At 40.1% G+C, this 25,920-nt stretch overlaps 3 protein-coding genes across 3 annotated transcripts; 2 read left to right on the forward strand and 1 right to left on the reverse strand.

The window, feature by feature from the left end:
• Window positions 1-2,812: 2,812 nt before the first annotated feature.
• Window positions 2,813-12,381, reverse strand: LOC131883495 (uncharacterized). Its single transcript, XM_059230978.1, has 6 exons — window positions 12,366-12,381; window positions 12,228-12,279; window positions 11,190-11,644; window positions 7,546-7,820; window positions 6,603-7,023; window positions 2,813-3,878 (listed from the first exon to the last, which is right to left on the reverse strand). The coding sequence occupies exons 1-6, from the start codon at window positions 12,379-12,381 to the stop codon at window positions 3,811-3,813; spliced, it is 1,287 nt and encodes a 428-aa protein (XP_059086961.1). The 3' UTR covers window positions 2,813-3,810.
• Window positions 12,338-13,945, forward strand: LOC131883715 (uncharacterized). The gene is made up of 3 exons (XM_059231245.1): window positions 12,338-13,257; window positions 13,320-13,544; window positions 13,624-13,945. Exons 1-3 carry the CDS (start codon window positions 12,410-12,412, stop codon window positions 13,886-13,888), a joined length of 1,338 nt encoding a protein of 445 aa, XP_059087228.1. The 5' UTR covers window positions 12,338-12,409; the 3' UTR covers window positions 13,889-13,945.
• A 1,267-nt stretch (window positions 13,946-15,212) lies between these two features.
• LOC131883496 (uncharacterized) lies at window positions 15,213-24,430 on the forward strand. Its single transcript, XM_059230979.1, has 6 exons — window positions 15,213-16,269; window positions 16,332-16,544; window positions 16,629-16,892; window positions 22,229-23,131; window positions 23,195-23,407; window positions 23,470-24,430. The coding sequence occupies exons 1-6, from the start codon at window positions 15,422-15,424 to the stop codon at window positions 23,732-23,734; spliced, it is 2,706 nt and encodes a 901-aa protein (XP_059086962.1). The 5' UTR covers window positions 15,213-15,421; the 3' UTR covers window positions 23,735-24,430.
• Window positions 24,431-25,920: the final 1,490 nt, after the last annotated feature.

Here is a 25,920-nt window from a genome sequence, read left to right on the forward strand (position 1 = left end):
TATATGCCACGTTTTGATTAGTCCAGCCAAACATGAGGCTCATTTTAGAAGAAGCTCAGGAAACCAAACGTTTGCAATCACTCTCAGGTTCCGTCTATCCCTAAAAGACAGGCAGCTCTCCACTAAGATCCAAGTGCATGAATTACTGGATTATAGTCCCCGCAATTGGTTCACTAAGCCCTCTCTGGCTTGCAAGGCCTGTGCCACATTTGGTGAGTGAGAAGGACCTGTTCCATTAAATTTGGGATCTGCTCTAATGTCGTGCATGGATCGTGGCTTTCGTGGCGCCCACACACACACACATAACCCCAATACGCGCTCCTCCAACCATGCATTTTTACCACCAAAATAGTCATGGGTCCTGAAGTTCGTCAATAATGGTGGGAGTTGCTTCGACCTTCGGAATCGGGAGAAAGCTTCAAATACACTTTCAGACAGAGATATGTCAGTCTGTCATGTGGGTGGCCTTCCAGACTGACAGTGGCCTTGCCTTCTTACGTAGCATAAAACAGCACCTGACTCGTCGAGAAATAAGACCGCGTTCTTATTCCCGCATGATGTGGAACCTCTGGCAAACATCTGTAACGGAATGCCATTGCTCCTCGTTTTCGTTGTAAGACGATACAGAAGGGGTCGTTGTGGATAGATTGTGAGCATACATGGTGAAGAACAGAGGCGTGAACCATATCCGGATTTGAAAGCTTATAAAGCTAGACTCTTGAGCTATTGACTTCAATACAAATATCAGAGCCGTTGTCAGGGCCTTTTGTGTTCGTTCCACATTTTACGTAAAGCCCCTTTAGACAAGCTTATCGAATAATGACTGCCAAAGCATGTACCTGTTTGCAATTGAAATATTGCGAACATGGAGGGAAAGATGAAAGAGAACTTTCGCATCCTTTGAAGTTGGAGCGAGAAGAAATGGCATCGTTGCCAACAAAGGGGAACAACTCGTTCGAACGTTTAATGCAGCTTTCATGATCACAAACTGAACAACAGACTCTGACATCGAGATCGAAGTTAGCCGGGTCGATTGCTCAAAACGAACAAATCCTAAAAACACGTTGAAGACTGAGGAAACAAAAAGTCCCCTTAAGTACGTAGAACAGCTTCATGACAGAAGAACCACGTTGTATACTTTAGAGCTTCTTAAGATATAAATGATAAAACAAACGCAGGTTACCAGCGTCATCAAGTTAGAATAGGACAGGCTCTTTTCGCTACAATCAGCAGAAAGATGGATGATGATTAGACCTAAATGATTATGGGGTCGCCATTAATTCCACATGGCCTGACCACGCAACAAACACAGATAAACCAATGAATGAACTGCGTACTTCATGACATCTTTTTTGCCCCCCATTAACAAAGTTTTGTTCGCCTCGAGTTTTGTTCCACCGTAACATTTGATCCAAAAAAGCCCATAGGAAAGCAAACTCCAAGGGCATTCTTCTTTTTAAAGAATCACACCCGTTCATCTTTTGTTATCTAAAGCTGACTCATCAAGAAGAAGGGAAGAGTTGGACAAGTCCAAAAAAGTGGTGTGGTGTGGTGGGTGACGCCTCTTGCTTGACCATCTAAAAACGCCTCTAGCAATGCAATCGGTCTTGTACGAAGGCACACAATACCCACTAAAGGGGCTAAAAATGGGCCACAATACAAACTTGCTCTAACATGAGGTAAGAGCACTCTCCATACGTACATAGAACCACGTTTGTTTATGTATTGATATGGGTGGTATAATGAATATAATTGTAATGGCCAGATGGGGTCATATTCACTCTGAAGTCAATGACCAGGTTGTAGGTTGTACATTGAGTGCTTTCAGTTAACATGATTCTTGTGAAAAATAGATTAAAAGGTCTAGACTGGTCGGACAAGTCAAATTCGTAGGTGGACGAAACATGATAGATTAGTTTCACCCTAAACAACTGCAACAATTACGGTGCACTCTTTCATCTTAGCAGCATTGAGTATTAAATTGCCACAAGCGGGTAGAAGGAGCCAACGAAAAAAACACCTTATGAGCATTACGGTGTAACTCATATGGAAAATGAAACAAATTGCATCCTTACTCAGAAAGGAATTTTACCTTGCCTACACGTGTAAATGTTGTATTGATGTCGCAACCAAGTCCAAATCTAATTGTGTTTGATGCTTCCCTCGGCATGAAACGTTTGACCATTACATTTATGTTTGTACTCTTAACAACCAAATCCTTTTCTAATTAGTTTTCGTGTGGACAACATCTTTCAATGCGAATAAAAAGGCATGTGATAAAAGGTCAAATGCCTTTTTTTCGTTTTTGGTCTTAGACTGGTTAAATGAAGCATTGATGTTCAAGCATGTTTTAGATTCGATCTTGAACAGAAATAAAATAGTTTTGATTAAAAAGTCAAGATATGTCAGATGAGCTTACAAAAGATAGGTTTTGCTAGAAACAGTCAGTTTGAGTAGGGTTCAGGCATTAAAGGGCAATTCAAAGACTAAAAAAAAATCTCTCCACCGTGTTATACAATCATACAAAGCCCTTCTGAGTTTAGTCTTGTTTAAGCCACTCTGATTTACCTCGCCTTTTATGTACAGGCATACTAATCAACGCACGTTCTTTCATTTGCCTTGCTATATAGTCATGACACTGATACAATGTCTCAACTTAGCTATGGTAGGTTTTAACCTATATTTGGTTTCCTGACTCTTGCATGGAGGCTTTTATGAGAGGTAGTCTTGGTCTTGAGCTTTTCTGCCAAAACACATGGATATGAGATCTCTAGTGTGTGGATATTCTAGCAATGAAAACAAGACGATATGCTCCGATAGGACAAAAGATGTATTTGAACAATGGACACAGAGTACATAAAGTGAAACAGACATGGAGGAAATTATACATGAGACAGAACCTTTTTTGGGAAAAATAATGCATCATATCAAAGGCCAGAAACAGATGAAAACTGACGTCAAGTCTTTTTATGCCCGTTGCACATCACGATCGAGTTCCATTCTACAATTGCTGTGCTGCATTTATATTAGTTGCTAAATATAAGCTGGTGTTTTAATTACAGTGTAAAGGACCACATTTAGCCTTAAGCCGTTCAATGAGGGCCACGCAGAAGGGACAACGTGTTTGATTTCAGGGAAAGTGGCTACTTCAGTTCATCCATCCTCAAATTTATTTAAGGGGAGTCTGGCAATTCAAGGTGATTTGAAACACATTATAGTACTCGTAAATCGAGCAGGACTCATTACTTGAAGAGGCTTCGAAAAACAGGAAAGAGGACTTTGAATTTCAAACCAGGGTCACAACCTGTATTTTATATCCATTTTTCCGTTTACAACTTACTTTTCAGATTCGTGGAGAAGTACACAGGGACGAATGGACACGTGTTTAGCAACTCCCCAACGTGTTTTGAGACCATTTTTTTTCAGCCAGATACCTTTGCTCAATGCACATGTGCAATTTGTAAAAGGATTTTAAAATATAAAACACAGAGGATATAATAGCGCTGCAACACGAAGAATGACTTCAAAGTCGAATCTAAAATTCGGACCGAGGGCTGAAATGAGGAAATCGTGTTCCAACATCAAAGAGATTCTTCTGGTTCTCGCTCCAAAGCCCATCCAGACTCGCTGCAAGGAACTCGCATTTCTAGTCTGATATTGACGGGATCCATTCCTAAAGGATCTCTAAACAATGAGAGAAGATGCACTGACAATCTTATTTGGAGTCATTTTTGTGCCGTTATCGGTCGATGCGGGTGCCCGGATGAATTTGAGTCGAGGGCTTGGAGACTTTCCCCGCATCCGTCACGGTTAAATTGGTGGACGAGGTGCAACCCACAAAAACATGCCTGAGACACCATTCGATGACTTGTCATCGGCTGGAAATGAAAGATAGAAAAATATATGTGAAAGGGGCTGGGAATCTTTCGATTCCCATCGGGTAGAGAAAGAGGCTTGACAGGAAAAGACATGAAAACGGAAGAAGGAAAGTCACATTTGCTAGGATCAAGAAGAGTAGGCCTATTTATTATGCCGAGGAATGGAAATTTTTACTTTACCACGATCTAACAGAGGCCTCGAGTCCGATTCACGCAATAGTTACTGATTCTTATCATTGGCCTGCTCTGAAAGAAGAGAGGTCTGTTGAAAAGTCTGGAGAGAAGATAGTAGTCAATGTGTGCCTTTGGCTGTATGTACAATGGTACACTGTCAAGACCAAGCGAGTGCTTTTTAGAGGGAATTGTTGAGCCAAACTTTATGCTGCAAGCGTCCGTATTTGCATTCAAATGATTCGCCCACCATTGAGAGCTAAAATTGGACCCATTTAGTACACAGGGTTGGGATCCACCTATTTTGTGGACCTTTTTAGACGTTGCAATCAATCCATCGGTCTCTCTCATTCAATTGTGCAAGTATTGTCAAACACATGCTATTTCTACTTCAAATCCACGTAGCCTTTGTAATTAGAAAAGAAATCAGTTTACCTTTTTTCTATGAAAAATACCTACTTTGGACGCGATCCTGGCAATTTTATGAACTTGGAAGACGTACAATATATTGGCAAATATTGCTTGTGTTTTCATACAATGATTTAAGGCTAAGGGATTTTTGGGATTGACATCGTACATGCGTAGGAGCGCCTTACCCTGTAGAACTCATGTGACGCGACTTTTTGTCTTTTTTTGTGGCCAGTGAGTTGGAACTGTCTAAATCATTGAAAGTTTTTACGACAAGGAATAAAAATTCAGAACTAGAACAAGTTTTACAATCAGAGACCCGATGTGCAATTTCGAATTTTGCTTGTAACTTCATTTCTTTCAGCACTCGCATCAAGAAGCAGTTATTTCTACAAGGCTTAATAATGTAATAGATGTTGACCGAGAAATTGATTGTGAAACGGTTTATTTCATTGCATTACATTGGTCTTCTGACTTCTTCTAATCATGAATGGTGTCTAGCACAAGTCAACTCCCTCTAATTTTACGAAATCACGTCATCCAATCAGAATTCTGAAGAAAGGTGTCTGATCGAATAAGGTTCAATATGAACAAGAATTTGCTAAAAATTATCCAAGTTATCCTGGAAAACCAGATAATTTCTGGATCGTTTCACCCCATCGAAAAGCACCAACAACAGGGCATGGTGACAAATTGTATTGATCATAGTAATGTGACAGGCCTTGCCCACTTCAGCGCATTTTTGTGTTTTTTCTTTTCCCTTTTTTAAGTGCATTATTATGAAATACAGAACCGTTCGCTCTAAATTAAAACCTTTTTGCTGAAAGCACGTGGGTCGAGTGTTAAATGGTTGACACATGAAAATTTACCCTTAAAACCGACTCCCAAAAATTTCAAACCGGTTTCTTCTGTTTTTCGAAAGCCAAAGTTGACACACAAATGTCGCAGAGAAAAAGAAAATGAGAATTCTGCACAAAGGATATTTTTGTTGAACGTATTTTTGATTTCTTATTTACATTTTCAACCAACATTTTAATATTTTTATTTTATAGTTTATGTACGTGTTCTAAATTAACTTTGAGATCCATACATATCACCTTACTAGGGTTAAAAATGTTGGGCTTCGTTTCTTCCATTTTTTTGAGAACCATTGTTTGAACTATAAAGTCTTCAAAGGGTTTCTTTTCTATTTACGAGTATGTTCCATACAGAACAATGGACGCCATGTCAGAGCAGCAAAATATTTCAAAGCACTCTACCCAATTGTTCTGTTACCAATTTGAGCTAAAAGCATTAGCCAATTTCGTGCACATTATTGCGCTGAGAAAAGGGTTCTCATGTCGCTGAAATTTCGTTATCCACTTTGAAAGTTCTTCCGGTCAATCCCTAGTAAATACTCGATTCTGTTTAACGTTTAAAATCATAAAACGGAATGCTTCCAACCTACTATCATATCGAGGGTAAAAATCAAGCTGAAACCATATTTGTGCACAGACCTGAGCGATTGATTAAAAATGCTCGGTATTTTTTCCTGGGAAAGCAGAGATTTAGGGCAATAGAGATTATCAACACTTCACACAGACCATTTTGAGATGTCAAGAACTCTTTCTCCCTTGAAAAACTGCTGACAAAAAGTCAGAGCTCTCTTCTTCCCCGTAAACCTGATTTGGCAACTTTCAGATCTCCAACCGGATGCTCCTTCTCCACTTCTTGTATAGCTTCCTAGGAATCCTCAATTGCTTTTTAACCGTATTTTACCCCGGATACCAATTTTGATTAAAAAAATGTTCATTTCTTCTGCTCAAAAAGTATGTATTTTACATTCCGATGTCTTAGTGCTTAGTGCTTGTACCTGCCAATTAGGGATGCAAAGAGTCTTTGAGAAGACTCATAGGATTTCGTAGAAAAAATAGATTTTTATATTTAAACCGTGAAAATACCTGTGGACTGGATTTTCAAAACAATTGAATTCGATAGCCTTAAAGACCATTGCCTCGATTGGCCACTAGGTACAATCTACAATCTTGATCGCTTTCCTACTCCTCTCCATCGACCTTGAAGTGTATTCTGAAGCATCGTTAATCAATACCTACTCTCGAGATGGTAATCCTAGGTTCTTTAGGACAGCTCCCCTTCTTAGCTTACCGTGACTGTTGGATTCGCTTTTGCTGGTCTCACTTTTGGAAGTGCTGCTGGGGGCTCGCTTGAAGAACCAAATGTGCGAATTGGAACTGCTCTTCCTTGACCAAATGGAAACCCGAGGACTCTTCTGATGTTCGTCGTCCTCCACCAAGATGGTGGGCATATCATACATCAGGAATGGCCATCGCAGATTCTGATCCAATTCCTCAGACTGCTCTTTACTATTTGGGACGACAGATTCGTCTTTGATGATCCCATCTTCTCGGATGGGTTTCGTGTCGACCGGAGCCTGCGAATCCGGATTGTCGGCTTTGGAAACGTTTTGGTGAGCTTTGGGAGGTGACGGGGCTTGAACGACGACCATTTCGTAGTTGGTGGCAGATCTGGTCTGGACATCGGTTCGTGGTCCAATGGTAAGGAATCTCTGAAAACGAGATTTTACTTTTGAGGGTTGGCAATATGACAGGTTGACAGTTCGTTGGACCATTGCGAAGTAGAAAAACAGAGGGAGACGAGGGTTTTTGTCTTTTAGTATTTCTCAAGGGGAGACTCATCCATTATGAAGGAGCCTTTATTTTGGACAGAAATCGGCAGAAGGCCAAGTTATCGGAAACGAAATCTTGCCAAATTCAAGTTTGAAAATAATGGCAGAGAGGCAATAAACTCGCTAGAAGTGCTCTAGGGAGTTTCCGGTTGGGTTGTTCATCTTCATTAATATTTGATTAACGGAGAAACTTTGCAGACATCAGAAAAATACTTTTTCTTCTTCCATAAAGATCCACTTCGATCCATAGAGAATTGCTTCTTCAAAATTTCGTTTCCAAACCTCAAAACGTAGGCAAGATTGTGAAGCTGTTTCCGTCGCATTTCTATTGGCTTGTCTCATTAAAAAGTTTTGCCATCGGTGGCAATTTGCTGACAATTTTGTCTGACATTTTGCACTCACCTTAAGAATAGCTTCGCGAAACTTTCCGCCCTTAATGATGTAGATAAAGAAGTTGATGGAGGAATTCAGCGCCAAAAAGCAGTGACTCATGTCAATGATGAACTCAATGGTCCACGTGCCTTTGCAAGCCCGGGTTCGAATGCGGTTTTGTGTACAAGTGCATACTTCATAAATGTCCGGAATGATCTTGAAACTCTGGCAGAAGATGAATATGCACACGATGGCCAACAAGATGACCGCCAAATCGATCTCATCCTGATGAACCGCTCCTGATGCTGGAAAATATACATAATGTTTTTGATCATATGTGTTTTTATGGAGAGAAAGGGGTGGAAAAGGATTGCTAAAGTCGCACTAATGTTGTGAAAGAAACAAGTGCAATTCTGGATCAAGATTTCTTCCTATATTGTTTATTTTTCAAATTTGATTGTCAGGTGAATGCGATTTTTTCTGACCAATAATTATCAATTTGTTAAATGAATCACCAGTACCTTAAACATATTTTTTGAAAATCCATCCTTGTAAATATGATTTAAAAAACAAGCAGAACAGATTGTTGTGTCAGGGTATATAGAAGAAGAGCATTGTGACGTGGCGTAGAAGGGCGCTTATTTAGGTCTATCAAGAGCCCTCGTCAACTGTTTCCAACAAGCAGCTTCTCAATTTTTCCCAATTCATCTTAAAGCTTGGCCCAATATTAAAAGGCACCTTCGAATTTTTGCTCTGACTCTTGAATATCAGAAAATAATATTTCTCAATATGCCTCTCAATGAGGTTTCTCAAATTGAACGGAGAAATAGAAAAGATGAGATTAAATCATAGATCATGTTCAACTTTTAAAAAGCAGCCTTACAAATGCTTTGTAAACGTAGTCATCGGGTGTGGATTATTTGATGTGAAAAGTCTCAGGATGAACATTGTAGATCTATGTGATTACAATCATTGGACAACGTGGAAGAACTTAAACTAAATTAANTTGATCAGAATTCTAGATCAACTTTTTGGAGCCAACGAACTACATCTGTCAACTCTAATTCGTTGGTGGATCAGATATTACTTGAATTAAAAGTTAGATAAGAATTGTAATTTGCCATCAGAAACAAGTTCACCAAAAACAATCTGCCAAATGTTTAAGATGAGATGGTTCTCAAGAAGTGGAAAATCGTACTCAAGAATTATCAGGATCAGAAAATTCCAGGAAACGTGGCAAGACATTTCTCGTCAACTGTTTCCAACAAGCAGCTTCTCAATTTTTCCCAATTCATCTTAAAGCTTGGCCCAATATTAAAAGGCACCTTCGAATTTTTGCTCTGACTCTTGAATATCAGAAAATAATATTTCTCAATATGCCTCTCAATGAGGTTTCTCAAATTGAACGGAGAAATAGAAAAGATGAGATTAAATCATAGATCATGTTCAACTTTTAAAAAGCAGCCTTACAAATGCTTTGTAAACGTAGTCATCGGGTGTGGATTATTTGATGTGAAAAGTCTCAGGATGAACATTGTAGATCTATGTGATTACAATCATTGGACAACGTGGAAGAACTTAAACTAAATTAAAAACTGAATATCGACTCATATCACATCGAAAGCATTGAAGAGATTTTGAATTGAGACCATGAACGTACAACGCCTTTTGGCTGGCCAAAACGTTTTATTGTTTTCTACAATGAAATCGGAAACACAATCACTGAAGTACAGAGTAGAAGAAGGCTTGAAGGTGTCAGAATCCTATCTTACTATAAGAGCCTTTTTTCTTGGATACCTCATTCTGCTTTTCCTCACACTCGATGTCACAAGACGAATTTTGTTTGCTGTGGTTTTGATTTGTAATTAGTAATCACAAAGCTTTTTTTTGGTTTCTGTATCACTTTTAATTGTTTTTCGAACTCTGGCATATCTGGAGGTTTTACATGTAAATAGTGCTCTGTAATATAAATGTTATAGTGTACTACATAAAAAGAGTATTTCTTGTAAGAACAAAACTATAAAGGCAGTATAGAGATTGGGGGAAAAAGGAGGAAAGTGGAAGAAGTCAGATCTTTATTTCCACTCGGACCGAGTTCCACCAAATTGCTAAACAAATACTTATCTTTATTCAAAGGCACATACAGAGTGCATGGCATGCGGCGTTACACTTTCAATAAGAATAGAACTACTGATCCAGCTTATATAATACCCAACCAATTGCATGAAATTTGGGATTTGGATAGAATGGGAGGCACGTCATATTATCTATCCACTTAAACTTCCATTGGCGTTTTAATCATTTTGTAAGACGAGGTCGCAATCGGGCCAACAACTTCAAAGTTTTTGAAAGTCTAACACTGCATGCCTCGCACCCTGTAGGTAGATCTAGCGAGATAAGAAGTGCGGCAATTCAGGAACCGTTAGTTTTTATTTTGTGATTTTGAACTATTCACATCATCTTTTCAACTCCTAAAACTTTTCGCTTTCAATCGTTACGAACGTCTTGAAGTTCAGAGCTTTTGCTCCATCAGTAAGTTAAATTCTTACAATCTTCTGGTATTTAAGGAATTTCCCTTTGGTGGAAAGTGATCTAATAATAATAGAGAGGTCAAGTTTAGAAATAACTTCTGGAGCCTTGATTTTCATCTGGCATTTTCCGGTTCATGGTTTCTTTTTCCATTCAAAAGTTTTAATTCGCAAGTCTTTACATCTTAAGAATACCTTAATATATAGAAATCCAACAATTTTTCGGCCATCAAACAAGCCTAAAGGAACGTGGGAAAATATTTAGCTTGTATGATTCAAAATCAATTTTCTTGCAACTAGTATATTCTTGACAAAGGCATCTTCACCATGTTCCTTATAATAAATTTATGTTCAGCATTAGACTCTAAATTGAGACAACCCTGTAACTGTCAAGTTTTACATGGGTCAGGAAGGCACTAACATTTTAGTATTTTCCCTTCGTCTCTTGGGAGATTCACCAATGATTAAAAACCCTATCCGACAGTCACGCGTTGTGCAATCTGAGGTTTTGGTAATTCAAAAGAAAAAATCTATGGCAAAATTGCTGTTTTGAAAAGTCGAGGGGCTTAAGTCACTTTTCCAACTTGGGACAGTGTTGCTAGGCCAAAGTGTGCTTATCTTTGTCTCTAAAAAGCCCCTTCAAAATCAAATGAAGAATAATCTCGTCAGGTAAGAACGACGGTACATTCATTTGCTTGTTTTCAACGATGGAAAAAAAATGTATAACGTTATACCATAAGGTACCTCAAGAGCAAAGTCATTTTGAGAGAGTAAGAAAGAGCACGGATATCTTGAAGTTATTTGTATTATATAGAACCATTTAGAAAGACATTTCTCCAAATTGAAGTCAACAATAGGGAAAGAGTTGGCTTAATGTGTTCTTGAATGAAATATCAATATAGTGCAACAGGTAGTGAATCAACTCAGATAAAGATGAAACCCACTGAAGTGCCAAGACATTGCATACTTCCAATCATTGAATGAAAGTATTTTGATATTAACGCTTCTCATGAGTTTCTAACCACTTTTAAGGTACACTCAAGACTTTAGTCAACATTTTCCTGGTTGATGATCCTCGTTATTTCGGGCTTAAGCACTGAATTGTCCACTTCTAGGACCAATCATGACATCATATCAAAGTCTTACCGGGTTCGATTCCAACTTCAGATCTCATCTTGACCAATTGCTTCACTCTTCTGAATATGAGAATATTCAAGCCAATCATGATGACATAAGGAATCATCTCCACCAACAGGAATTTAGCCCAGAATATGTACAAAAGCGAGTAGTACGGATTTCGTCGCAAATCGGTGGTCACAACCCCGTAATCGCCGGATTTGGTCTCGTATAAACTGAGTTCGAAGAAGCGAGGGATGTTGTAGACAATGGCAAAGAGAAGGGATATGGTCAACAGGTAGCGCTTGATTTTGAACTGGCTCAACGGATGGCACACTGAATAGTAACGCTCTATGGTGACACTGAGGGTCAAGGAGATGGATCCCACACGACTCACATGAGCCAAACCATAACTGGAACGGAGAAAACGTGTTCTTGTGATGGCATATTTTTCGAACACACCAAGTGGTTTTTCAATTAGATGTCTAGAGGCAATGTCAAAAAGATAACTCAACAAGGATTATTGCTCTGTTTCCGTTGAAAGGCATACATATTTATGTGATCAAGGCCACATTGTGGAGTTTGGCTCAAAAAAGCTTGGTTCTACCCGTTAGTAATGACTACCAATCTCGTGCATCTCCATCCACAGATCAATGCCCATGAATTCGACCGCCAGGGGATTAAATGCTTTATTAATAATCTTTATTGCGACTCTTGTTGTTCCCATTCCAGATGTAAAACAATTTTTCAGTCAAATAGCATGCATATCAATCATTTGAGTTCAGGACATTATGGCTGTCCGCAATCATTCCAGATATCTCAGCCATCGTAAAATGTGTTCGGATTATTCAAACATTGCTAACACTCTCGTTGACCCCAAGAGTCATTGTGAATGAATATTTCGCGTTGTTATCAAAACTCTAAGTCGCTAAAACATTGAAAGCAAAAGTATAGGAGGAAGCATGCAAAAAAACTTTTTCTCTCACCATGTCTGCACATAATTTTGGTATCGTTATGGTGTTGAAATTGCTTGCTAAACGGGTTCTAAATATATCTACTGTACAGTACGGCACGTTAACCTCACATTCCGTTCCTTCAGACAATATCTTATCTTGACCTCCTGAAAAGTCAATAATAATGGCGGACGAAGTTATTTAAATAAAAAATGATAACTTCATGGACACAGCACCAATTGGATTGCCGTACTTAGTTCATCCCACATCGGAGACCTAGAGACAGCCAATTACACAATGGAGCACCAGGCCTTAACGAAAGAAAAGTTTGTCGAGATTCTTCAGAAGCATGAATCTACCCAGGACGTGAAGCTCATCAAGATCAATTTGAAATCTGGGGCTGAAAAGGGCCAGAATTACTCTGGCTTAGTTGTAGCTTGCCATTTAGAAGCCGAAATCAAAGGCCAATCGAAGACCTACAATTGGATGGCCAAAGTGCCCTTGGATGATCCGAACCGATTTGATATGGTTCGTGGTACCTTTCTTGACAAGAACGAGGTCATTTTCTATGACGAACTCGTTCCGGCCTTGAAGGCCTTTCTGGTTCGCAAAGGCTCCGACATCAAACTAGACTTCTGTCCCTGTGTCTACACTGACTTCAAGGAAGACATTCCAAGGGAACAATGTTCTCTTGAATCCCTGATCATTATGGAACATCTGGCTCAATTCGGTTACACAGAACCCATCGACAAGAAATCAGGCCTTGATCTGGCCCACGTGAAATTGGCCATTAAGTCCTTGGCCAATTTCCATGCCACATCGTATGCTTTTTTCAAGAACAAGTATGGAAGTGTGGAAAACATGATTGAAAAGGAACCTATTTTGGCCAGGGATTATTTCGTGGCCCAGCCTACAGACACTTTTGGAAGCCTGATGGATCAGTTCAACCAAGGAATGCTGGTCAGTTCCCTATCCTCTTTGTCCAACTCAGACGCTAATGGAGACAAATATGTGGAATCTTACTTGAGATTTGCAAAAGAAAAGATGGAGCCCCTCAAGTTGCGAGCTCAACTAACCGGACCGGACGTATGCAAATTCAACGTCCTCTGTCATGGCGACCCTTGGTTTAACAACATGCTTTTCAAGTAAGATGTCAAGGTCAATGTTGATTTGTCAGGGATATTTAAAATCAACTATTTCTCTCAAGGTACGAAGATGGTCCCCATGGGACTAAACCTGTCGATATTTGTTGGGTGGATTTGGCCCTAACCAAGTGGGCCTCGCCGACCACAGATATATCATATTTTATGTATATGTCAACCACGTCTGAGCTACGGAAAGCCCATATGAATGAAATCTTGGAACTGTATCATCAAACACTTACAAGTGCACTCAATTCAGTGGGAGAAGATCCAAACTTGATCAGTCTAAGGTGAGCAACTGTTTCTTTGTTGGTTTAAAACAATAAGGGTGGTTTTACCAATACATTTCCTTCCATTTTTGTCGAATAGTGAGTTGAAGGCGGATTACAAAAAGTGTTCCTTTTATGGTTTTATGATGTCCTTCATGTTCTTGCCGATGCTTTTGGCCCGGAAAGAGGATGTTTTGGGTGCAGATGAATTCACTGGAGATTTTAAGGACCCTAATGTCGTGGCAGACATGTTCAAGATGGTAAAGGAGCGAATCAAGATCATGATGGAAAATGAACCTAAGATTGGACATCGCATTTCCACTGGGTTTTTGGAAATGGTGGAGAGCGGATATTTTACGCTGTAAAAATATGTTGTTTCACCTCTCTGAATACATTAAACGGAGATGAGGTATTATATGAAATTTTCGAAAGTGTTGAAATTTGACACAACAAAAAACCTAATGTTGGCAAACAACCAGAATTCCTAGCTTCGTTATCTTCTTTTTTAGATAAAATTGATCACTTTCAATTTTATTTGCGTTGAGAATGACATCTCAAAACCTCCTTAGAATGTGATATGCAATAAGATGACTGATTAGAAAATAATTTGGCATTTATACTTTTCATAGTCTTGACGACACTGAGGAAGGTCTCTTTCTGTGTTCTGTGCAATATTGATTTAAAGAAGAAAGCCACAGAGAGAACAACAGATACCAAATTGGAGAAAAATGTAGATTTTTTGTATGATTTTCCTTTTCACGGTAAGGAGTAAGTGATAATAAAGTTCTGCAGCAAGATCTAGCTTCCAATACCTTAGAATAGTAGTGTAACCCAAACAGGGCAAAAATATTGAAAAGCAAGAATTCCTTGAATTGCTTTTGTTTTCGCTACATTTTTTAATTTTTTTTGCGGGTTTCAAACTGATTCTTGGAATGATTTGCCAAAAGGTCATGCTCAACAAAAAAGTTCTCCAATATAATAATGACTTTGAGTTTGCCGCTCTAAAACATCACTGAACGTAAGGTTGGTCAGGTATAGATTGCAAAAATCAATCACAATCTCGCTTAAAACTTACAATGGTTAATGTAAATCGTAGAGCCGTAGGAGTACTACTGGCAACAGTTTAAACAGGACAGGGCCTCCGTTCAAGACAAAACTGGGCTTAAGATTTTTCAAGATCTTGATATCCATCGAATTCACTCGATGTCGAATGGTACAGCTAATGGCTCTTCTATCGCTCAATGTGTGTTCAATTCTTGGGTTGTGACAAAGGCATTTAAATATGTAGATAATTATATATTGCTAGTGTCTTCTTTGGACGCTGTATAGTTGCCGGAGTTGGAACCGATCCGAATAATTTCAATAACTCTTATTAGCAATTTTTTGCGTGAAACTGCTCTGCGCTCTTTCAATTCTATTTAGGCATGCTGCATTTTTTTTAACCCAATTGGGGATGCGTACCAACCGAAAGCATAATGCATAAAAATCCAAAGTCTGAGACGTCACTCAGTACTCGATTGGCAATATCTTAAATTGCCATATCTCAAAAAAAAAATTATAACAAATCTTTTCGTTATTCATATTTTGTTTAGTGTCATTGCATATTGTCACTTTCTCGTTTCATTTGAAAATTATAATATTCAAGAAAAGCATGCAATCAATTAGGAACGAAGTCGGGGTTTGCTACACAAATTGGTAATCGAATCAGTTGGGTGATGAAAGAATGAAACTTAATCAACTTCCTGAAGTACATGGGGAGGACATCTGGGGAAGAGATACGTTATCTTGGTTTCAAATTCTTTCCTGATTTTTGACCCAATAAGGCAAATTTAGTTCCCAAAAAACATTCAAGGCCAAACAATATCACCAAGATCCAAAAAACTTCAGTCGGAAACACAATGGTACACAAAGCTTTAACCAAGGACAAGTTTCTCAAAATCATCCAGAAACATGAATCTACCCAGGACGTGAAGCTCATCAAGATGGATTTGAAATCTGGGGCTGAAAAGGGCCAGAATTACTCTGGCCTGGTGGTGGCTTGCCATTTAGAGGCCGAAGTCAAAGGCCAATCCAAGACGTACAATTGGATGGCCAAGGTTCCCATTGACGATCCAAGTAGATTTGATTGGCTTCGAGGTTTTTTATGCGCAAAAAGAGAGTTCATGTTCTATGACAACCTTTCCCCAGCATTGAAAGATTTCATCGCCCGTCAAGGCGCCAATATCCAGTTGGACTTTTGTCCCTTCATTTATGGAGACTACAAAGAGGAAGCTACCAAAGAAGAATGTGCGTTTGGTTCCATGATCATAATGGAGCATCTGGGTCATATGGGTTACAAGGAACCAGTCAATAAGAAATTGGGGCTTGATCTGGCCCATTTAAAACTAGTGATGAAATCATTGGCTAATTTCCATGCAGCCACCCATGCCTTCTATAAGAGCAAACATGGTAGCCTTGATAACATGGTGGAAAAGGAGCCTGTTCAAGCCAGAGATTACTTCATGGCAAATCCAAAAGAGAGCCTGTCTGAGCAAATGAGCATGTTCAATGATGGGTTGGTTGATGGCTTTCTAACTGTATTAGCGAACTCTGATCCCAATGGCGAGAAATTTGTCCAATCCTATCAGCGTTATTCCAAAGACAAGATGGATCCCATCAAACTAAGGGATCAATTATCCAGACCTGATGCTTGTCGATTCAACGTCCTCTGTCATGGCGACCCTTGGTTTAACAACATGCTTTTCAAGTAAGACAATTTCTCAAGCTTTTATACTGCCGCAGACACGCTTTGGGCTTGAACCATTTTAGGTATGAGGATGGAATTCCAACCAGCATGTGTTGGGTTGACTTTGAATTAACCAAATGGGCCTCACCCACCATTGACATTGCCTCCGTTTTGTACTTGTCAGCTACGCCCGAGATTCGAAAGGCGCATGAAAATGAAATTTTAGAGTTCTACCACCAATCACTCATTGATGCTCTGAAAGAGTTGGGAGATGACCCATCTGTTATAAGCTTAAGGTGGAATTACAAACAGTTTATCATTCTCTTCAAACTATCAAAATTATCTTGAGAAACTCATAATTTATGTTTCTTTTTCAATAGTGAATTGAAATCCGATTACAAGAAATGCTCCTTCTTCGGCTTTATGATGTCCTTGTGGTTTCTTCCTTGGATGTTGGCCAAGCCAGAAGATGCTATGGGTTCGGATGAATTCACAGGCGATTTCTCTGATCCCAAGGTTGTCGAGGCCTTCAATAAGAGGAATCGGGAGCGAACGAAGATTATGATGAAGAACGAACCTCGTATTGGATACTCCATTGCCAGTGGGTTTTTGGAAATGGTTGACAACGGATACTTTACTCTTTAAGGATACAGATGACACAATTATTTTTAAAACATTCTTGAGAAAAAACACACTTACTAGATTGCACTTTCTAAAGTTTATGAGTTCTATTTCTCAACTGAGCATTTTCACACTTTTCTTACAAATCATATTAAATTTAGTTCAATTAAGCCCCTCCTTTAAAAAAATGAATCTTGTCGTGTCAAATTCTTCGAGATTTTGGAGTGCTGTAACTTTCTCTTTACTCAACTTGTATGAAAATGGGTTTTGGTAAAAATGTCCAATAATCATCTTTGAGCGTCCTTACCAAGAGACAAAATCTTTAAGACTGAGCCTTATTTCATATTTTAAAAGTTCCATTTTATTCCTCCTGTGAACTAGTGCTCTGCGAACATTAAGCTGATCGTTGTTACGTCAGAAGTACGCACCCCTAAATCGAATTTACACGGAGGGTTATATCTGCACGTCTGTTTTATTCAAGATCAAGATTGGCCATCTCATAAAGAGAGAGATAGGGAGAGAAATAAATAAGAGAGCACGACTGTTGCGTATACTTATGTATATATGTATGAAGAAAAAGTACACGCCAATCGTGCATGAATGTCTACTTTTTTTAGAAACTTTCTCATTTTTTAATTGGATATCTTGTACGTTTGGAACTTCCAATGTCTCTGGCAAGTCAATTTAAAAGGATGCCCATGTTGTGGTTAGTAAACATCAACGGACCCAAGTCAATCTGAAAATTATCTTGGCTACCCCATACATCCCATTTGAGAGCATGACAACTTTTACGAATTGGTCGACACCTTCTGTAGAACATGGTGATGTGACAGATTACAAGGTGTCGCTTTGATATATTGAATCAGATCATGGTCATTTTCCATTGGGTTTTTGTGACCGGAAACGTCAAAGTTTCATCAGTTTGCGGAATTCTTGCACGTTGGTGTTACGAAATCTTGCTCTCGGATTCGTCCACCAAATCCAAATCTCTCCGTATCACCTGAATCCTGGCTTCTTCCGACCCACTGTCATTCCATAAAGACCTACCAGGGGATGATGTCGAAGGACCTTTAGACCTTTCCGATGAATCATTAAATAGGGCTGTATTTTAAATTCTTTATTCTGAGTTCTTTCACGCGCCTCATGGGTACTTCACTAACTCATGGACATATTTTTGTCACCTGTTTTAACAGCTAAACATTGCCTCATTTTTAATGGTTGGAAAATAACATTCCGGATATAGTTAGCTGCGGAGTTTTAGGGTGACCAAATTGTCTCATCTCTTTTCTCTTGAGCATAGGGGTGACCATTAGTCACGATATGAGAAATTACTCCCTTTCCATCCCACCACACGTCTTAAAAGGTAAAAGGTGTAACAACGGCCCTCGTTGCAATAACCAATGTGGGTTAATGGGAAACTAAAATGGCACACTATCAAGGTAAGGAAGACTCCAATGGCTCAAATTCTTAGTGGTGTCCATCTTCTCTACATAGCATTTGATTCGTCAATGCTTGATCATCTAACCACAAAAAGAATAATTGCTTGGTCAAACTCAAGACATCCCTGATTAGTGCCAAGAACGACTTTACCACTGGACAGCTACGGTGGTGGGGGAAAATGAGTAATTTTCATTTCAAACAATCAAATTAATTTCTCGTCAAACGTCCTGACTCAAATGCAGCCTCAAAAAGGATTAGCAAATTTTGATATCAATCAAACATCTGTGTCAAAAGTTATGAGCATTTCAAACTCAGACCAGTGAGGGCCCATAATTTCCTTTTTGCTCACTCTTTACCTTATCTCATTACTTGCAATAGTTTCAGTAGGATTTGACTGTTGCGTTGAGATTCTCCCCAATGTGGGATCAAGCAAGAAGCTCTTCCCAATGGGGGATCGAGCAACAGGCTCTCCCCGATGCGGGATCAAGCAAGAGGCTCTCCCCAATGCGGTATCAAGCAGGTATCATGCATGTTCGAGCAAGAGGCTCTCCTCAATGTGGGATCAAGCAAGAAGCTCTCCCCAATGCGGAATCAAGCAAAAGGCTTTCCCCAATGCGGGATCAAGCAGTTGCCCACGGCACCATGGATGAACGCAATCAATGACCACTGTGTCTGTGCATGAAAGGAAGAAATGCCCACTGTACTCGTGGATGAAAGCAACCAATACCCACTGAGCCTGGGGATGGAGCCAGCCACTATGCAAGGAAGATCTACTGCGCCATGGATGAACGTGATCAATGACCACTGTGTCAGTAGATGAAAAGACCGATTCCCACTGTGCCTGTGGGTGAAAGGAAGCAATGTTCACTGTACCCGTGGATGAAAGGAAGCATCCATAGTTTCCTTTATGCTCACTCTTCACCTTCTCTCAATACTCTCAATAGTTCATTTTCGTGTATATTTACTTGCCTCTGTGTACAATAAACATGTAGTCATCAACCACCATCCGGCCATGCAACATGGCGCGGTTGGTAGGACTCGATTGTTGCGTTGAGGCTCTGCCCAATCTGGGATCAAGCAAAAGGCTCTCCCCAATGCGGAATCAAGCAAGAGCCTCTCCCCAATTGGGGATCAAGCAACAGGCTCTCCACAATGCGGGATCAAGCAAGAGGCTCTCCTCAATGTGGGATCAAGCAAGAGGCTCTCCCCAATGCGGGATCAAGCAACAGGCTCTCCCCAATGCGGGATCAAGCAAGAGGCTCTCCTCAATGCGGGATCAAGCAAGAGGCTCTCCTCAATGTGGGATCAAGCAAGAGGCTCTCCCCAATGTGGGATCAAGTCAGAGGCTCTACCCAATGCGGAATCAAGCAAAAGGCTCTCCCCAATGCGGTATCAAGCAGTTGCCCACTGCGTCATGGATGAACGCAATCAATGACCACTGTGCCTGTGGATGAAAGGAAGAAATGCCCACTGTACCCGTGGATGAAAGCAACCAATGCCCACTGAGCCTGGGGATGGAGCCAGCCACTTTGCAAGGAAGATCTTACTTCCGCAGATGTCTAGACATGTTAATCCTTCTACTTGTATTTGTAAATGTTAAATGTTCCTGTCCTGTGCCCCATTACTCCCCCGGGAAGGGGGATGTTGTATTCTTATTCTAGTCATCCATAGTTTCCTTTATGCTCACTCTTCACATTCTCTCAATATTCTCAATAGTTTCATTTTCCTATATATGTACTTGCCTCTCTGGACAATAACCATGTAATCATCAACCACCGCACAGCCATGCAAGATTGCGCAGTCGGTAGGATTCGGCTATTGCGTTGAGGCTCTCCCCAATGCAGGATCGAGCAAGAGGCTCTCCCAAATGGGGGATCTTGCAAGAGGCTCTCCCCAATGCGGGATCGAGCAAAAGGCTCTCCCCAATTTGGGATCAAGCAAGAGGCTCTCCCCAATGCGGAATCAAGCAGATGCCCACAGCACCATGGATGAACGCAATCAATGACCACTGTGTCAGTGGATGAAAAGACCGATTCCCATTGTGCCTGTGAATGAAAGGAAGCAATGCTACCTGTGCCATGGATGAACGCAACCGATGCACACTGTGCCCGTGGATGAAAGCAACCATTTCCCACTGAGCTTGTGGACGGAGCCAGCCACTTTTCCCGGGAGATCTCACTTACCCAGATATCTAGTCATGTTTTCCTTCTAGTCGTATTTGTAAATGTTAAATGTTCCTTTCCTGCGCACCACTACTCCTCGGGAAGGGAGATGTTGTATTCTTGTTTTAGTCATCCATAGTTTCTTTTATGCCCACCCTTCACCTTCTAACATAACTCTCAAAAGTTTCATGTTTTTGTATTTATACCCGCCTCTCTGTTCAATAAACATCTAGTCATCAACCACCATTCGGCCATGCAACACTTACCAAGATGGTGCTAAGCAAGGCACTTTGTGCCCATGTGTTACTGCATTTCTAGAGCTCATTGATTGCCCTTGACAAAGACGTTTGATTTCGGTCAAAATTGACGAACTCTTTTTGAACCAACTAAAGTCCTACACGGTGAGACGAAAGTAATTTCTGGGTACGAATTTCCCGCCATTGCTCCTCGTGTACTTTTGGCTGAAGCTTGATAATAACACTCTTGGCAAAAGTGCAAGATAACTAAGTCCTAAGTAACTTGTTAAAGCTCCTTTGAAATCAAAACCCTTGTGAGTACTCATTCAATAATCTATTGTTTTCAGAATTGATTACCAGAGATTGATGTCTAGTAACTTGAAAAATGGTCAAAATTGAAGATCGCGCAAAGGCTGTGGGCATGGTTGAAGCAGGTAAGACCCAAGAGGAGGTGGCCAGAGGTCTTGGCGAATCCGTAAGATCCATTAATGGCTGGTTAAAGAGATCAAGAGCCGGAGATTCCTTGGAAAACAGACATTGGTCTGGAAGGTCAACCGAGCTCACTCGTGTTGCCAAGATTGTCGAAAGTGTTAGGAAAAGGTGGAAGTTTACAAGAAAATTAGCCACCAATCTTACCAGATGTGGTTACCCAGTCTCTTGAGAGAGTGTTCAACGCTGTATGAAGTCTGAACTGGGCGTCAGGCCTAGCCATCCTCACTTGACCCTTCGCTTGCGGACTGCGTGGTTAAAATTTACCAAGGACCGCAAAGTTTGGACACTCGTGGACTAGAAAAATGTTCTATAGAGTGACGAATGTTACTTTCATCTATTTCCAAAGTCAAATGGCTCAATGCAAATTTTCCACCCTAGTGGAGGAAGGGGGAATGGCCTGGTAACTCCACAAACATCAATCCGATTGAAAATTTGTTGTCAAACTCCCCCCTCCGACTTCGGTCAGTGCCCTAAGAAAACAGCTAAAGGAAAATGGTTTACTTTTAAGCCAAATTGTCTAGAAAATCTAGTAAAGAGTGTGCTAGACAGGATCCAAAAAGTGATCAAGAAGCAAGGGGGCCACACGGGCTACTGAAAACTTTGAATAAATCGCTCATTAATCATAATTTGAAATGTGAAACCCCAACCGGCAATCACTTTCATGTCACAGTGTGCTTGTGTGAAGGAAAATGCAATCGGTTGATTTGGACAAAAGTTACGTCTCCCCCACCCTATCGTCTCTGTCCAGTGATGACGTCGTCCTTGTTAGTGCAAAGGAGTATTTGAATAACGGTCAACCGATTTGTGCTTGGGGTCATGGGTTCAAATCCAAGTCTTTTTCAGGAATAGAGCACACACCATTCATTTGTGATGTGAGGAAGGGATGTAAGGGTTCACAAATCAATTTGTTGATGACGTTATGATACTCCGTCAAATTTCTGAAATTTAAGGGGAGGGTCTTTGCGGGAGAGATATGATATCCTGGTTTGACATTCTTACCTAATTTTTGACCCACTGAGGTAAATTTAGTTTGCAAAGGTACATTCAAGAACAAAATCCACAAATTTTCGTCGTCAAAAACACAATGGAACACAAATCTTTAACGAAGGAAAAGTTTCTCAAAATAATCCAGGAGCATGAATCTACCCAGGATGTGAAGCTTATCAAGATGGATTTGAAACCCGGAGCTGAAAAGGGCCAAAATTACTCTGGCCTGGTGGTGGCTTGCCATTTAGAGGCCGAAGTCAAAGGCCAATCCAAGACCTACAACTGGATGGCCAAGGTTCCCATCGATGATCCGGATAAGTTTGACTGGCTTCGAGGAACTTTATTTGAAAAGAAAGAGCTCATGTTCTATGACAATCTTGTCCCAGCTTTGAACGATTTCATCGCTAGTCGCGGCTCCAATATACAGTTGGACTTTTGTCCCTTTATTTATGGAGACTACAAAGAGGATGCTACCAAAGAAGAATGTGCGTTTGGTTCCATGATCATAATGGAGCATCTGGGTCACATGGGTTACAAGGAACCGGCCAATAAGAAATTGGGGCTTGATCTGGCCCATTTAAAACTAGTGATGAAATCATTGGCTAATTTCCATGCAGCCACCCATGCCTTCTATAAGAGCAAACATGGTAGCCTTGATAACATGGTGGAAAAGGAGCCTGTTCAAGCCAGAGATTACTTCATGGCAAATCCAAAAGAGAGCCTGTCTGAGCAAATGAGCATGTTCAATGATGGGTTGGTTGATGGCTTTCTAACTGTCTTAGCGAACTCTGATCCCAATGGTGAGCAATTTGTCCAATCCTATCAGCGTTATTCCAAAGACAAGATGGATCCCATCAAACTAAGGGATCAATTATCCAGACCTGATGCTTGTCGATTCAACGTCCTCTGTCATGGCGACCCTTGGTTTAACAATATGCTTTTCAAGTAAGACAATTTCTCAAGCTTTTACACTAATCAGAGACACGAACTGGGCTTGAATCACTTCAGGTATGAGAATGGCACTCCGGTTGGCCTTTGTTGGGTGGATTTAGCCATGACCAAATGGGCCTCACCCACCATTGACATTTCTTACGTTTTGTACTTGTCAGTCACGCCCGAGATTCGAAAGGCCCATGAGGATGAAGTCTTGGAGTTCTACCACCAGTCACTTATTAGCGCTCTCAGAGAATTGGGAGAGGATTCTTCCGTAATAACTCTCAGGTTGAATTGTAAAACGAAATTGTAAACACTATGTCAAGAAATTCATCGGGTTTTTTTCATAGTGAGTTGAAATCTGATTACAAGAAATGTTACTTCTTCGGGTTCATGATGTCTTTGTGGTTCCTTCCTTCGATGTTGGCCAAGCCAGAGGATGCATTGGGAGCGGATGAAATTACTGGAGATTTCTCTGATCCCAAGGTCGTCGAGGCCTTCAATAAAATGAGTCAAGAGCGGACCAAGATAATGATGAAGAACGAGCCTCGTATTGGCTATTGCATCGCCAATGGATTTTTAGAAATGGTTGACAACGGATATTTTACGCTCTAAGGCTCCATTTGATTGAATTTGGTTTTTGCTAACCCTAAGCAGCTTTTGGTTAGAATGGCCAGATCCTAAAGTCCATTGATCTTTGGTCAAGTTGACGCTAATTAAGTATGCATTTTCATTCCTTTGTCTCAAAGTTTCATTTTTTTCTCTCCCCATACATGTGTTTTCTTTTTCAAATCATACTTCCCTCGGACAGGCACGAATTCACCACCACGAACCTCAAAAGGTTAACAGTTTAAAATGGGCATTGAATTTATAGAAAGCAAATTTAGTCATCTAAAAACACCATAAACCAAGGCCATTGTATCTAAATCTTTGATATCATTACCATTTCCTAACGCCCACCATTGCACAACCCCTGTGCAATTATTGATTCTTACGTTATTAATTTTACAATCTGAGCCTTAGAGTACGCTTGTCATTGTGTTATGAGCACGCTCCATTCCAAAATGGTGTCCATCCGACCCATCGGTTTCTACCAACTTCCAATTCGTTTCAGTTGCTCTATCAAAATCGTTTGTTCAATCAAAATGTAGCAGAAAAAACAGGTTTTGAACGGTTTTTCAATACAAGAAGCCACAAGTGTATTTGGTAATCAGGCGTGGTTCTTCCTCACTCAGTTCGCTTTCTTTTCGCTTGAGAGTTCAGGCTTTGTAACATTTGACCTTTCGTAAGAAATATATCCCCTATCGACAATGATTACTGATGATCAAAGTTGTGGGAATACTGAGGCTTAAGAGCTCTAGGACAATGCTTTTGGGTATTGGTAAGTATCCCGGATGAATTTCAGACGAGCGAGAGGTTCTGCGTTTGCTGCCCGAATATATTTGCCGAAAATATATCTGGTTGGTTCAATCGACCGAGATGCACTCTTTTATGATGAGAGTTTGTATTTCTTGTTTGACATTGTTTCAAGAACAATCATAACAATAAAGAAAACATGACGCACTATGTTCCACCCAGAGGGTGGTTGTTTTCTTAACTATCGAAAAATAGGCCTTCCTAACAGATTATTGATGAGGGTGAAGTGCTAATCTCGTTCATTTTAAGATCACAACTGTTAAGGGTTTGCTTGATAATTTGGCGTGAGGACTCATTTTCAAATGAATTCTGCCCATATCAACCCACCTTTACAGATATAAGAATTGTTTCCATTTGCATATGCTAAGCCTTTGTCAATCCAAAAAATGATGTTATAGAGCTATACGTATATCATAATCTAGCGTTTCTACTTTCTACTCACGTAGATAAAAAAACATAACAAGCAAGTTCGTCTCTGAATTGATAAATGCCGTTTTTCTCATTTGAAAGCCTTGCAACAAACAAACACGTAATCAAATCTTAGTCCTAAAAGTATGTTAACTCTTCGCTCCTATGGAGTGTAAAGAGCCTATATTTTCCATAAAAGCTAAAGAGACTTTTTTGGAATAAGATCTTTTTAATACGCTGAATCAAAGTGGACATCACCAATTGGCTTCTTAAAGTGATGAGATAGGGTACTAGCAAATTAGCACAACTTTTAGGGTTGGCAAAGGTTTCCACAAATTCCACCCAAAACCGTGGGGATGGAGCCAATTTTGATTAGCCCTTCAAATATGAAAGTTGTATCTTTTGACATCGTTGTGCCATCGCTGTACCTTTGCATATGTACCATGGTTCATGAATAAGCATTATGATTGTCAGGATGCCAAAAACGCCGATTGAATGCCATATATCACTTCCAGAGTTTCACATTAGCCACGTAAACCTGAAAAACTCTCTTGACGTACGAGTGAGAAGCCGTTATCTGAATTTGTTTCAAGTATTTCTATTCATTTCTGTCTTCACTAGCACAGCTCGTTTTATCGAATACTGAATCCAGGTATTCGTACAATAATAGTCTTTACTCAAGTCCCCAGAATTGGAATAGTTCAGATTTTTGGAAACCCTGGAAAAGCCCTAAAGTCAATAATTGTTCATATTAAAAATGATTAGACTTTTGTGTTGGAGATTCGAGTTCTATTTACACCGTGGTATCAATTGTGTAACTAGAATTGTATTGCCCAGCACAAATAGCAAAATGAGCTAGATTGCGTACTTTGTTATCTTTAAAACACGTTTAGATCCCATCATATCTTGCATCATTCATTTGCCTTTGTCAAGGCATATCGGCTAAATCTAGCAAACCCTACACTTGGCGAATCATA

The sequence above is a fragment of the Tigriopus californicus genome, chromosome 7, assembly GCF_007210705.1.
Source record: "Tigriopus californicus strain San Diego chromosome 7, Tcal_SD_v2.1, whole genome shotgun sequence".
NCBI lineage: Eukaryota > Metazoa > Arthropoda > Copepoda > Harpacticoida > Harpacticidae > Tigriopus > Tigriopus californicus.